The sequence below is a fragment of the Microtus oregoni genome, unplaced genomic scaffold (assembly GCF_018167655.1).
Source record: "Microtus oregoni isolate MIOR12 unplaced genomic scaffold, Mior012 000160F_ref0000428, whole genome shotgun sequence".
NCBI lineage: Eukaryota > Metazoa > Chordata > Mammalia > Rodentia > Cricetidae > Microtus > Microtus oregoni.
This window is the reverse complement of record NW_024544815.1, coordinates 587118-600806: the sequence shown is the minus strand read 5'-3', so window position 1 is coordinate 600806 and position 13689 is coordinate 587118. Positions and strand designations below refer to the sequence as shown.

The window sequence follows — 13689 nt, the reverse complement described above, 5'->3', positions numbered from 1 at the left end:
CACCTGCCTCTCCCTCCCAAATGCTGGGATTAAAGGTGTGCACAACCACCACCCAGCCAAAATATTTTCATAGAACAATTAAAGCAATATAAACACGTAAAACGATACTTCAAGGGAGGGGCTGGAGAAGTGGTTCAGTGGTTAAGGGCTCTGACTGTTCTTCCAGGGGACCCAGATTCTATTCCCAGTACCCACATGGCAGCTCACAACTGTCTATAACTCCTGTTCCAGGGGATCCAACACCCCTCACAGACATACATGTAGGCAAAACACCAATTCACATAAAATAAATTTAAAAACAACTGTAACTCCAGTCCCAGGGACCTAATGCCCTCTTCTGGCCTCCAAGGGCACTGCACATATGGTGCATAGACATACAGGCTAAATACCCATACACATAGAATTAAAATAAATTCCAAAAACAAGAAGTTTTGCAAACGGAAGGAAGAAAATTAATAGGGATATTATCAATATTTTCCTAGAATCATCATGAAAAATGTTATTTTTAGGAAAAAAGATAAAACCAAATAGATTTTAGCAAAAGACAGGCTATGTTTTTGTAACTGTGTGGAAAATATTTGCCTAGCATGCCCAAGAAAGACCCTGTGCTCAATTTCCAGAACTAACATACACACACACACACACACACACACACACACACACAATGCTAATAAAAAAAATTGCAGCCGGGCAGTGGTGGCGCTCACCTTTAATCCCAGCACTTGGGAGGCAGAGGCATTCGGATCTCTGTGAGTTCAAGGCCAGCCTGGTCTATAAGAGCTAGTTCCAGGACAGGCTCCAAAAAACTACAGAGAAACCCTGTCTTGAAAAAAATCAAAAAAAAAATTGCACTTTACCATATAGGAATTATATCTATATAAACGCTGTTAAACCATTTAAAAATCTTAGGAACTAGAATGAATGTCTTTATTCTGAAATGTACTATTGGCATTTAACATTTCTCAAAAAAAAAAAAAAAAACAGGAATATGTCCTTGCCAAGATGCACTAAAATAAAGGGAGACACATGTGGTGAACGCTTCCTCTCTGTGAACTAAAGGGAAACACATGTGATGAATGCCTCCTCTCTGTGAACTTCTGATGTTTTCTATTGTCTGCCAGCTTTAGATATGATCACTTAAAAACAGACTTCCATCGTGACCCCAAAGACAAGCTCCTCTTTCCCATGATTCACCTGGTCCCTGACTTTCTGGGTAGCACAAGGGATGCTTGTGAATGAAGAATACAGTTACTGGCACTGGCTTCTAGAGTATCTGCTCTTACAGTTGGTAAGCTTCTGTCAATGGGTTTCTCTTCAGAGGCATCTTAACAACAAAAATAAGAAACATCAGTATCTTGAATAACATTATGACGATTACTTAACTAAAATTAAATCACTTAAATAGGAAAAAGAAGACTTGTTCTGAAGTTAAAAAAACTTTAAATAATTTATTGAGACTGTCACTGATAAACTTAATTACTTTTAAATTGCATTTTATTTAAAATTTTAAAATGCAATTTAAATTGCATGGCTATGAAATTTTGTAGTTAACTTTTTATACTTATATTTAAGTTATGATTTTGAAATAGCCAAAATAATTGTTATATTAAAGAGTTTCACATGTAATACAAAAACAAAAACTTACTTATACATTGTGTTTATAATGTTCCTGTAAATCATGTTTTTGTTTTAACTTTTAATGACTATTAATAAAGACAACAAATCATAAAGTCAAAAAGAACTATGTATAAAAGAGCAACAAAATAGTGTAGCAATGACGTCAAAAAGAGATTCAACTATATTGCAAAGGGAAGGAAAAAATTAATAGGGATTCTACCAAACGGGCAAAAAAAATGGGTGAATGGAAGCCTGATTCTCTTCTTAATGTGAAACAAAGGAATGGGGGAGGAGGAGAAGAGTCAAATAACACACTAAAAAAAAGAATGGGTCACAAAGCTAGCAAAAAAATCAATAAAATACAAATATAAAAATCTCCTGTCGCTAGGTACTATATTTGTGCTATTGTTGCAATTTCATTGTTGTTTCTATAATTAAGAAGAATTTATCTTATGCTCACTGGTTATTTGGGAGGAAGCAAGAGTCAACCAGCTTCACAGAATTCCAAAATCAAATAGACAGTTAACCTAGACAGGAGTTCAAAAACGAACTTAAGATTTATTAGGGCTAAACTAAAAAAAAAATAAAAATAAAAAAAAGTAAAAAAAAATGTTTTCTAATTACTTAATTCACAATGTTACCTAAAGAGATGAACTTTAATATGGATGTCCATAGGAAATTTTCTAGACTATCACCCTAATCTTTAAAGCACGGTCAATGCCTGCTCCCATCCCATACTGACTCACCTTGGGGACTAGTTGCATCCACCAGCGGCTCCCGAGGTATGGTCACCTGCGCCATTCCTGTCTGGGTAGGTGGGATTACATGAAGCACCTGTTTATTTTCTGAAGGGCTGGTAGTGATCGTCTTGGAGACATTAAAGAAACGATATGCCATTCTGATTTACCAGGGCTACTAGGTTACTGAAGCGGACACCTACTTCTAGGATGGCCTTATTACTTCACTCCACAGACACAGCACTGAGTCTGCCAATTTCTCCAAAGGTCCCATAGTGGACAAGTGTTGAAGCTAAGATTCAAATCAATCAGTTTCACTATCGCCTATGGTCTTAAGCACCTATGGTCTTAATCATGATAGCACATGCATGAAGTTTAATAATAACACAGAGAGGGCAAAGACAGGTTAGGCTATACAAAATCTTGTCCCCAAAAACAAAAAGTAACTTACAAGCAAACTTGAGTATCTAAGCACTAGCTATAGACCACACCAGTGTGCCTGACACGAGAGGAAGGACTGCTTTAAATACTATTTGTAGTCTTTGCACTCCTAAAAGCAAAAATACCCATATTTAAAAAAAGTCATAGAAAGAATATTTTCAATATAAAGTATAAGCTAGTAGTATCAAGAAACTAAGGTCATTTAGTATGATTAATAGATATTATTAAATACCATAACACTCATTAGCTATAAAATATACTCACCATTTGTGAGTGGAGGTCATATTGAAGAGGCTGCCCATTTGGGTCTAAAAGATGGAACTGCTCTGCACAAAGGGCCTGTGTATCAGTCAGTGTCTCTGGAAGATCCTGTGATGTGAGGGGATCATCTGTTTCAGCAGTAACAGGCAAAATGGTGGGGGGCTCATTCTGTCCAAAGGAAGGATCCCCAGAGTCCATACAGGTTATATGCTTTTGAAAAGTCAAAAAATAAATTTTTAATTAAAAAATGACAATGCCTTTGAAAAATATACCATATTCTTACAAAGGTTTTCTTGTTGTCATTGTTGTTTTGTTTTGTTTTTGATTTTTTGAGACAGGCTTTCTCTGTGTAACCACCCTGGCCATGGAACTTGCTCTGTGGACCAGGCTGGCCTCAAACTCAGTGTCTCTGCCTCCCTAGTGCTAGGTTTAAAGGAGTGTGCCACCACTACTTGGTCTATTTTTACAGTTTTTAAAAAGACTGATAATAAACATAGAAGGACATTTATATTTCAGTTCATTATTCATTTTACTACAAGAGTTTTTATTTTGTTTTGTTTTTAGACAGGGTCTCACTATATAATCCTGGCTCTTCTGGAGATATGTAGACCGTGTGTGGCCTCAAACCCTCCTGAGTGCTGATATTAAAGATGTGCACCGCTATGCCTGCAGAGTTTGGGTATTCTTAGTGATGGGTATTGAACACAGGACCTTCTACATGCTAGGCAACAATTTACCACTGAGCTACATTGCAGCCCAAAGTATTTCTTAAGGTTCTCAACCTTCCCCAAATCTGCGGCCCTTTAATACTATTCCTCATGTTATGGTGAACCCCAACCATAAAATTATTTTCATTGCTACATCGTAACTGTAATTTAGCTATTTTTATGAATCATAAATATCTGTGGTTTTGGATGGTCTTAGGTGACCCCTATCAAAAGGGTCACTCAATTCCAAACAGGGCTATGACCCTCAGGTTGAGAACCACTGTGTTGAGTGAAAGCATTGACTTCCACATGTTTTAACTTTTTATTTTCCCAGGGATACATATGGAAATGATTAAATATAATTCAATATATATAGAGAGAGTACAAAAATTTTATGGTTATATCTAAGCATTATTTAAAAATTCTATGTTAAAAATTAAATATATGAGAGATATGTATCAAAACCTTTTTGAAACAGAGTCTCAAATACGCACCCCAGGCCTGACCTTCAACTCTTGGCCCTGAGCTGTGCCTCTTGGATGCCTGGAAAACAAGTGTGTACCACCATCCTTGGTGTATTAAAAATCTTGTATCACTGAGTAAAAGACTATTTTCAAGCATGAAAAGTTGTTAAATGCATGGTGTTCTTTGTAAGACCAGAAACCCTTGCAGTTGAATCCCTACCTCGGATTCCTGAGCTCCTCTTTCGGACTCTTTCCCATCGCTACAGCTGGCTCCTAACAAACGCTGCTGTTCCATGCTGGCTTCATATTCAGTCTCATTTTTCTCCTATTAGTTAACAGCTGAAAGGGTAAACATCTGGTCATCAACTGTAGTACTAACATTTTGATGGGGGTGTTAATCCCAAATAAATCTTTCGTCTTCCATAACCATGGTACCTTACACAATATAGGCAAAATAATTTCCATTCTATAGATAGAAATTACTGTTTTTATTAATTAACTTGCCAAGGCACCATAATATATTTAAGGCAAATAAAAATGTTAGGATTACATAGTTCCCTCATTCTGTTCTTAATTACACTCTATATTGGCTCATTAAAACTGAATTTGTGATATAAAGTTATGTCACATTCAAAGTCTGAGAGAAAGGAGTACAGTCAGACAGAGTTACACATAAAACAAGGTCGGCCTGGAGATGGCAATGAAAGCACTCATAAATGGCTTTGTGTCGCTATACAACTGCTATTATTTTGAAATTTCCCTTAGTAACTTACAAAAACTGGATAGAATCTGGAGCCAAACTGGCAAAGCCATTATCCCAAAGCAAGACTTCATCATACTACCTCACATCAAGTCATCAAACATGAAAACAAGAAAAAAACAAAACCCCAAGCAAACTTGATTTACAGATATACTTAGAACTCCATTCCAGCCAGAAATTGTGGTGTAAACCTATAATCTCAGTATTTGTGAAGCTGAGACAGATAGGTCCATGATCAGCCTCAAGTACATAATTAATTCAAGGCCACATTCAGTTATATGTGACCCTGTACCAAAAATGAAAACAACAAACAATAAAAACCAATACTACTCCGAATGATTAGAGATCCAGATCTTCAAGTACTGGCCATGAGTCGGCATGAACATCAGAGTCTTAGGTCACAGGTACTGGCCGTGAGTCGGCATGAACATCAGAGTCTTAGGTCACAGGTACTGGCCGTGAGTCGGCATGAACATCAGAGTCTTAGGTCACAAGTACTGGCCATGAGTTGGCATGAACATCAGAGTCTTAGGTCACAGGTACTGGCTGTGAGTCGGCATGAACATCAGAGTCTTAGGTCACAAGTACTGGCCATGAGTTGGCATGAACATCAGAGTCTTAGGTCACAGGTACTGGCCATGAGTCGGCATAAACATCAGAGTCTTAGGTCACAGGTACTGGCTGTGAGTCGGCACAAACATCAGAGTCTTAGGCCACAGGTGCAACCGAATAAAACTGCAATGTTGGGGCTCTCAGAATTTCAGTATAGACAAGTTCAAAAGAGCTATCGTATCTCACAGTGACTACAATGTTGGATACCTGAAAGCTGTTGAGAGTAGATCTTAATTAAGCATTCTCTCCTTTATTTCATGAGCATGGGTGTTTTGCCTGCATGTATGTCTTATGAGGGTGCTGGAACTGGAGTTATAAGTTGTGAGCTGCCATGTGAGTGCTAAGAACTGAATCTGGGTCCTCTGGAAGAGCAGCCAGAGCTCGCAACTGCTGATTCATCTCTCTGGCCCCTTAAATATCCCTAAAACGAAAAGACTGATAAGGACTGGAGAGATGGCTGCTCTCCCAGAGGACCTGATTTTGACTCCCAGCACCCACAGTGGGTGGCCCACAACCATCTATAACACAAGCTCCAAGGAATCTGATGCCTTTGGTCTCTAAGGGTTCCTGACACAAATATATGGTTGTTTTACACACACACACACACACACACACACATATATATATATATATATATATAGAGAGAGAGAGAGAGAGAGAGCATTAAAAATGAAATTAATTTAAAAAAGATATACCATTCTTTTGTGTTTTTTTTTTCTTTTTTCTTTTTTGAGACAGGGTTTCTCTGTATAGCCTTGGCTGTCTTGGAACTTGCTTTGCAATCCAGGCTGGCCTCAAACTCACCTGCCTCTACCTCCCGAATGCTGGGATTAAAGGCATGCACCACCACCGCCCAGCCAAGATATACCATTAACAAAAAAACCAAACTGGTAATTGGGATGAGGCATGGCTCAGTGAGTGGTAGAACACTTGCTTAGCATGCATAAAGTTCTTGGAACAGTCTTCAGAATATCTCCTCTCTCTCTCTCTCTCTCCCCCCCATCTGTCTCACACACACACACACACACACACACACACACACACAGAGAGAGAGAGAGAGAGAGAGAGAGTAAAAGTCATGAAAATGTTCATTCATTTGATTTAACCACACCATGTATACATATCAAATATGTTCCCCTTTATAAATAAATACAATTTTTGTCAATGAATAAAAATCTTTGAAAAAGGAAACAGTAAGTATCTAAGGAATAAAGTTAAAAATGGTAAACATAGAAGAAATATATATTAAACTCATACTAAATATTATTAAAATAAACAGTGAAGACAATAACAAATCAATATTACAAGTAGTTCTCTAGGGAAAGAAAACACTCATCAAGAAAGAGTGAGAGAAACCAGACATGGTGGTGCACGTCTTTAATCGCAGCACTCAAGAGGTAGAGGTGGAGGCAGGTGATCTCTATGGTTAGGAGCACTTGGCTCTTACTTCAGTTCCCAGCACCCACATGGCAGCTCACAAACTGTAGCTCCAGTTCCAGGTGATGCAACGCCCTCTTCTGACCTCCATAGGCACCAAGCATGACCATAATATACATGTACAGATGTAGCCAAAACACCCATATACATATAATTGAAAAATAAGCATTTTTTTGCCAGGTGGTGATGGTGTACACCTTTAATCCCAGCACTAGGGAGGCAAGAAAGGCAGATTTTTGTGAGTTTGAGACCAACCTGACTTACAAATAAAGTTCCAGGACAGTCAGATCTGTTATATTGAGGAACTCTGCCTCGAAAAAGCAAATTAATTAATTAATAATTATTTTTTAAAGAATAGGGAAAAAACACAAATCAAATTAATATCAGGAATAAAAAAGGGACTACCTAAAGTCGACATTAAGGCAAAGACATGATGGGAAGTTCCTAGAAAAAAAGAAAACTTACCAAAATAAATTCTAGAACTATAAAGGTTGAACAGTCCTATACATGTTTAAAAACGTTGGAAGTGAAAAATCTTCCCACAAAATGAGTATCAAGGCAAGACATTATATAAGGACATTTTTAGAAACCAAGCAACTATAATCTTGCATCAGCTCTTCGAGACTAAAGAGGGACTGCTCCTAATTCCTTCTATAAGGAAAGAGCACAAAGGAAGAAAATTTAAAACTAATTTCAATTTTATATTAATCATGTTTCCTAGTTTTTGTTATGACCCTTCAGCATCTTTGGAATCTCACTGACCAGGGAAGGACTAGAGATATAAAAGATGCTCTGGCAAAACTAATCTCCCTATGCAAACAAGTCCAAATACTAGGCTCCCACAGCTAGCTTCATTATAGGCTCTCTGACCCTCTGGGACAGCACACCCAGCTTTAACTTCCCTAAGACCAATACAATACAATACAAGCCATAGTCCAATAAGTTTGTTCAAACTTCCTGATCTCAAGCCAGCTTAGTCTGCTTAGGCTTCTCTGCCCATTTTTTCTCTCAAAAACCACAAGCAAGGTTCTTCTGCAGTCTTCTGCACCCACGTGTTCCTGCCACCAACCTCGGGGTCACACTGTGTGGTTCTCTGGGGTACAGCATGCCCACTCCTTTTGAGAACTGTGAATAACAGATTATCTTCTCTTCGTCTGTTGGTCTCACCATACCTAAATGAAAAGTAAACCATAATTATGCATATGAATGGAAAACACCCAAATATAATCACAGTGAACAAACTCTGCTCTGATTGGGCTTAGGAGATAGCTGGTAAAGGTGCTTGCTGCCAAGCCTCGTGGTTCATATTTGAGTCCTGGAACCCAGATGGTGGAAGGAGAGAGCCAAGTCCTGCAAGTTGTTCTCTGGCTTCCACATGTGCACAGTAGTGTGTGCTTGAATAAGCACAAGCATGCACATGTGTGCACATACATGCATGATCACACTAAATAAGTCAGTAAATAAATAAAAAATTTAAATATTAAAATCTCTAAAATTGGGCTGAAAAAAAAAAACAGCTAAACAATTAAGAGCACTTAGCTGATTCCTTGGAACCATTTTCAACTTAGAGTTTCTGGTGCCCACAGTAAGGTCACTGTGACCACAGATAGAACAGATATTCTTATTCCAGCTTCTGCATATTGATAAAACAGGCTGATATCTCCCTTCATCCATCTAAAACTCTTCCTTATACCTATTAGGTTTCAAAGGACTCAAAGAGTGTTCTTTAATCTTTAAGCAATAGACACTCATTTTTCAATGATTTTTAACTTCAGACAAATAATATCGATAAACAAATAATCTTTCTCCTTTTCATGTATCTCTGCCAGCATTTGTTTGACTTTAACCATTCTGACGAGAGTAATATAAAATCTCCTGATAGCTCAAGATGCTTGTTGAACATTAAAAAGAAAAAAATCTTAGTAATTTTTTTCCCTTGTGAGCTCTGTTTAGTTCCACTCTGAGACAGTTTAATTGGATTGTTTGGGGTTTATTTTCTTGTGTTTATTTTTTTGAGTCATTTGTGTATTCCAGATACCAGCCCTCTGCCAGATACATCAATTCACAGCAGCTATGACTGCACACATAAGACAGGATCAGAAAGAAGTGAGAGTCACGAAGTTCCACCCCAACTGGGGATAGCTGGCAGCTGACGGCTCCTGTGAGAGGAGGCACAATTACTTTCCTCAGGGATTCGACCTTGAGAGGTTACTCAGGCTCCAGTAGATGGCCCCGCATTAATGACCCCTGTACACACTGGCAGCACTGAGATGACTCAGTGGGTTAAAAAAAAAAAAAGGCACATGAAGTTGAGAGTGACCAGGGGGTGAGAAGTTGGAATGGAGGGAGGGGACAGGAACAGTGGATGGATTTGGTAATTTATACTATTAAAACATAAAAAATGTAAAAAACGGGCTGGAGAGATGGCTCAGTGGTTAAGAGCATTGCCTGCTCTTCCAAAGGTCCTGAGTTCAATTCCCAGCAACCACATGGTGGCTCACAATCATCTGTAATGAGGTCTGGTGCCCTCTTCTGGTCTGTAGGCATACACACAGACAGAATATTGTATACATAACACATAAATAAATAAATAAATATTTTTTTAAAAAAATGTAAAAAACAAAAAGACAACTAATGAATTGAAAAAAAAAGTTTAGGCCTTGCGGTGGTGGCGCACGCCTTTAATCCCAGCACTCGGGAGGCAGAGGCAGGCGGATCTCTGGGAGTTCGAGGCCAACCTGGTCTACAAGAGCTAGTTCCAGGACGGGCACCAAAGCTACAGAGAAACCCTGTCTCGAAAAACCAAAAAAAAGTTTAAAAAGTTATTACCTTCGGGCAGTGGCTCAGGTTTCAAGCTCGGATTCCTACATTCTGTTAGCCTCAGAAATGTCCTTTTATAGGCATTGACAGTCTTCCTTTGGGGCACTAAATTACAACAGTGCTAGCTTTGTTCATGTGAAAACTGTAATTATGTCTTCACAGTAGCATGCTCTCTGCAAGGAAATAATAGTCAATGTATATTTTACTCTTCTACACACAAATAAAACTACTACATTTCACGGTATATGTTTTGTTTATTGACAGGCTAACATGGTAGAACATTATTCTGCTCATTTGAAAGAGCTAAAGTCTGACACCACTTATGTCCTAGAAGAGGCAACTTAACCCTTGTCCTGCTTCCTTATCTACAATTAGACATTTATTTTAGGCCCAACATTCTATAATAATCACTGAAACAAAGATTTCTGTAGCCACATATTTTTTCACCTCAATGAAAGTAATTACCAGTAGAGCATCTTTGGAAGCCACGAGCTGAAAATAAAGTTTCTATACCTACAACCTCCAATCCTAGAGCTGACAAATGTATCTTGTAAGCATGAAGTACCAGGACTAGGGAACAGAAAGAAGCATTAAAGATAGAATCTTTGGGGGTTAGAGAGATGGCTCAGCAGTTAAGAGCACTGGCTGCTCTTCCAGGGGCCCTGGGTTCAATTCCTAGTATCCACATGGTGGCTCATGTTTGTGTCATACAAATGTACACACACAAAAACACCATTGGACATTAAGTAAAAATACATTAGTTTTTTAAATGATGGAGTCTATTTTTACTTATTTATTTTATTTATTTTTTTTTGGGGGGGGGGGTTCGAGACAGGGTTTCTCTGTGGTTTTGGAGCCTGTCCTGGAACTAGCTCTTGTAGACCAGGCTGGTCTCGAACTCACAGAGATCCGCCTGCCTCTGCCTCCCAAGTGCTGGGATTAAAGGCATGCACCACCACCGCCAGGCTGGAGTCTATTTTTAGTAAATTTTGGAGAGCTTGCTTTTCTTTTTCTGGGAAATGGCCTTCTAGGATGTTCCTATCACTTTACAGAACTGGATTTTATTCTGTATCAAAAGTATAGGTTTCCAGGCTGGAGAGATTGTTCAGTAGTTAAGAACACATACTGCTTTTGCAGAGGACCAAGGTTCAGTTCCCAACACCCATGTGCAGTGGCTCCACATGGGGATGCCACACTTTCCTCTGGCCTTGTGGGTCTGTACTCAAGTTTATAAACTACAAACAAGGCACATACATATACAAACTACTAAAAATGAATTTTTTAAAAAAATAAAGTTTGGTAAGAAACTTACGGCTTCTGTGTTTTCACTTTCTAACAGCTGTTTGACTGTTTACACATGCTAAATGCATGGCAGAAGGCTGGAGACTAGTCCAGACACGGATGTTTCTTTATAAATGTTATTACTTAGGATATGGATCTTCGACTTTGATCAACAGCAAGTTTATGTGTCCAAGGCTTTAAGAGTAATTTCTCAGGTGTACTTCCTGGAAAACTGTCACCATTAATCTTGTATTGCTCCCCTAACCTTTCTGGATGAAAACATATCCTTTAAAACTAATAACCTAAACCAGGTGTGATGGTGCATGTCTTTAATCTCAGTATTGAAGAGGCAGAGGCAGGCAGCTCCAACTTAAACATTTTACTTTCTAGTAGAAAAGTTAAGGATCATGTTTACCACTTTTACCTATAATTGTGATTTCTACAGCTCTTGACCTGCGCACACACACACACACACACACACACACACACCTTTTTATTTCCTTGCTCTTTGAGAGCTTAATTTAATTTAATTTTACACAGATTCCAAAGTGACTTTATTATCTGTTTAAGGGTAAGCCAAACACAGTGGTGCCCACCCTCTTATCCTTGGGGGCACAGTCTGAGCCCATGAGAATACCTGGAACCAGGATCCCTAAAGCGAGCACAAACAAATGATTTTATAATTAAGGAGAGAGAGAGAGAGAGAGAGAGAGAGAGAGAGAGAGAGAAGGTCTTAACGATATACTTTAGTAAAACTTCCATGATGTGGTCTCTGAAATAGCTTGTTGATTGTAGATGTTACTAAACTAGCCTACAGCTTTTCTTCCCAAATTAAAAATTCCATCATTTGACGTAGAACACTTTAAAACTTCTCTTTGGCATATGTGAGCTGCCACTGTCATCACCTTTGCACTTACTGAAACACAGACTTAATTAATTAATTAATTGTTACTGACTTAATATCCAAAAAGGTTATTATTACCAACAGGTGGGCAGTGGAGTGGATACTGTCCCTGGACATGATATCCCTGATAGCACAGTGTAAGACATTATGTTACTTACTGAGAAAGACATACAATCTAAAACTCATGAGTTATTTCTAGGCCTTCCATTTAATATTGACAGCAGGTAACTGAGACTGGGGAACACAAAACCATGAATAAAAGGGAACTATGGTAATTCTCCTAAGAACCCATAACTTGAGCTACGATATAGCTAGGAGGAGAGTGCTTGCCTGGAACACATAAAACCCTAATTCCAGAACTTTAGATTCAGGTTCAAAACAAACAACAGTCAAGTGTGGTAGCAGGCATATATAATTCTAGTATTCAGGAAGTAGGGGCAGGGGGATCTCAAGTTCAAAGCCAATCTAGGAAAACACAGTGAATTCAAATCCATCCTGACTACATAGAAAGACTGAGACCCTGTCTCAAAACAAAAGATTGAAACACAAAGAAATATTTTTCCCTGTTGGGGGTCTTCCAGATAACAGTGAGTCTTCATGAGGACCAAAGTAAATGAATCCCAAAGGTTTTTCAGTTGATATTAACTAAACTTTTAGGAAACCAAGACACAAAAGCATTAGTGATGCTATCCCAAGCACTGCCTGGATACAATGAAGACATCCAAGTTACTGACGGAAGAAAAAAATCATGCTGGGTATTCTGCATTTTGCAAAACTAATAACTAGTTTTTCCTTAACTAAACATCTTAGCCAAATAAAAACATCTTTTAGTGAATCCAAGATTTCTGCTTTGCAAATTGACGTCTTTTCCTTGAGTAATTCAGGTTCTACATCTTCCTAATCATAGCTCCATTAAATAAAAAGTATTGACTTTTAACTATTGGTAACTTGATAAAGTTCAAATTAAAGAAAGTTTAAAAGGCTAATTAATCAATCATATGCTATCAGTAAGTAAGAATTCAATAGTCACACTTCAAGTTAGGAATTTCAAGTTTCAGCTGTCGCAGATTATTTAATGTAAATCCTCAACATTGTAATGGCTTACATGTAAAGTCTTATCAAAGTGATTTCTTTCTGGAGCTTGGGCAGAGGTTTTCTCATTTTATGCCTCCACCTACATCAGTGACGTTTCTATTTAAAACTTGTACTGCTAGCTCTTACGAAGTCAATAGTTAACATTTAGAGTGCTTCTTATGTGACATTTAATTCTCGCAGTTGATCAAAGTGTGACACAAAGGTTATGTAGCACAGGTAGAATCAAATGCAGGCATTCCTGTTACAGGGCATGCAATTCTGTAAGGTGGATACACTGAAACTGTCATGCTTTTACTGTCATTGCTCACTTAACAAATGGTTGTTTTTTGCCTTTAATTGTTTAGATCACTTCTAATTTTCTACAGATGATTTAAATATTAGGCAACATATTTAAAAAAAAAAGAAAGGCTTCCGTTGTTTTCACCTGCACACATACCGCTTAGCCCACACATTTTGCAATCCAGTTCTGCCTGACTCTCAATTATTGTCCCGGAGTGCCAACCGCTCCACCCGCCGCACTCCTTGGAGGTTTTTGGGCAAATGCCTTAGAATG

At 38.3% G+C, this 13689-nt stretch overlaps 1 protein-coding gene across 1 annotated transcript in view; it reads right to left on the bottom strand.

Moving 5' to 3' along the window:
* Positions 1 to 9949, bottom strand: part of LOC121445125 (calcium-responsive transcription factor-like) — a 30137-nt gene extending 20188 nt beyond the window's left edge. The window contains exons 1-6 of the mRNA XM_041647133.1: positions 9866 to 9949; positions 8106 to 8208; positions 4448 to 4566; positions 3060 to 3266; positions 2364 to 2484; positions 1195 to 1324 (exon numbers count right to left, since the gene is read on the bottom strand). Of these exons, the coding sequence (XP_041503067.1) occupies positions 1195 to 1324; positions 2364 to 2484; positions 3060 to 3266; positions 4448 to 4522 (533 nt within the window). The 5' untranslated portion in view covers positions 4523 to 4566; positions 8106 to 8208; positions 9866 to 9949. The remainder of the gene's footprint in view (positions 1 to 1194; positions 1325 to 2363; positions 2485 to 3059; positions 3267 to 4447; positions 4567 to 8105; positions 8209 to 9865) is intronic.
* Positions 9950 to 13689: the final 3740 nt, after the last annotated feature.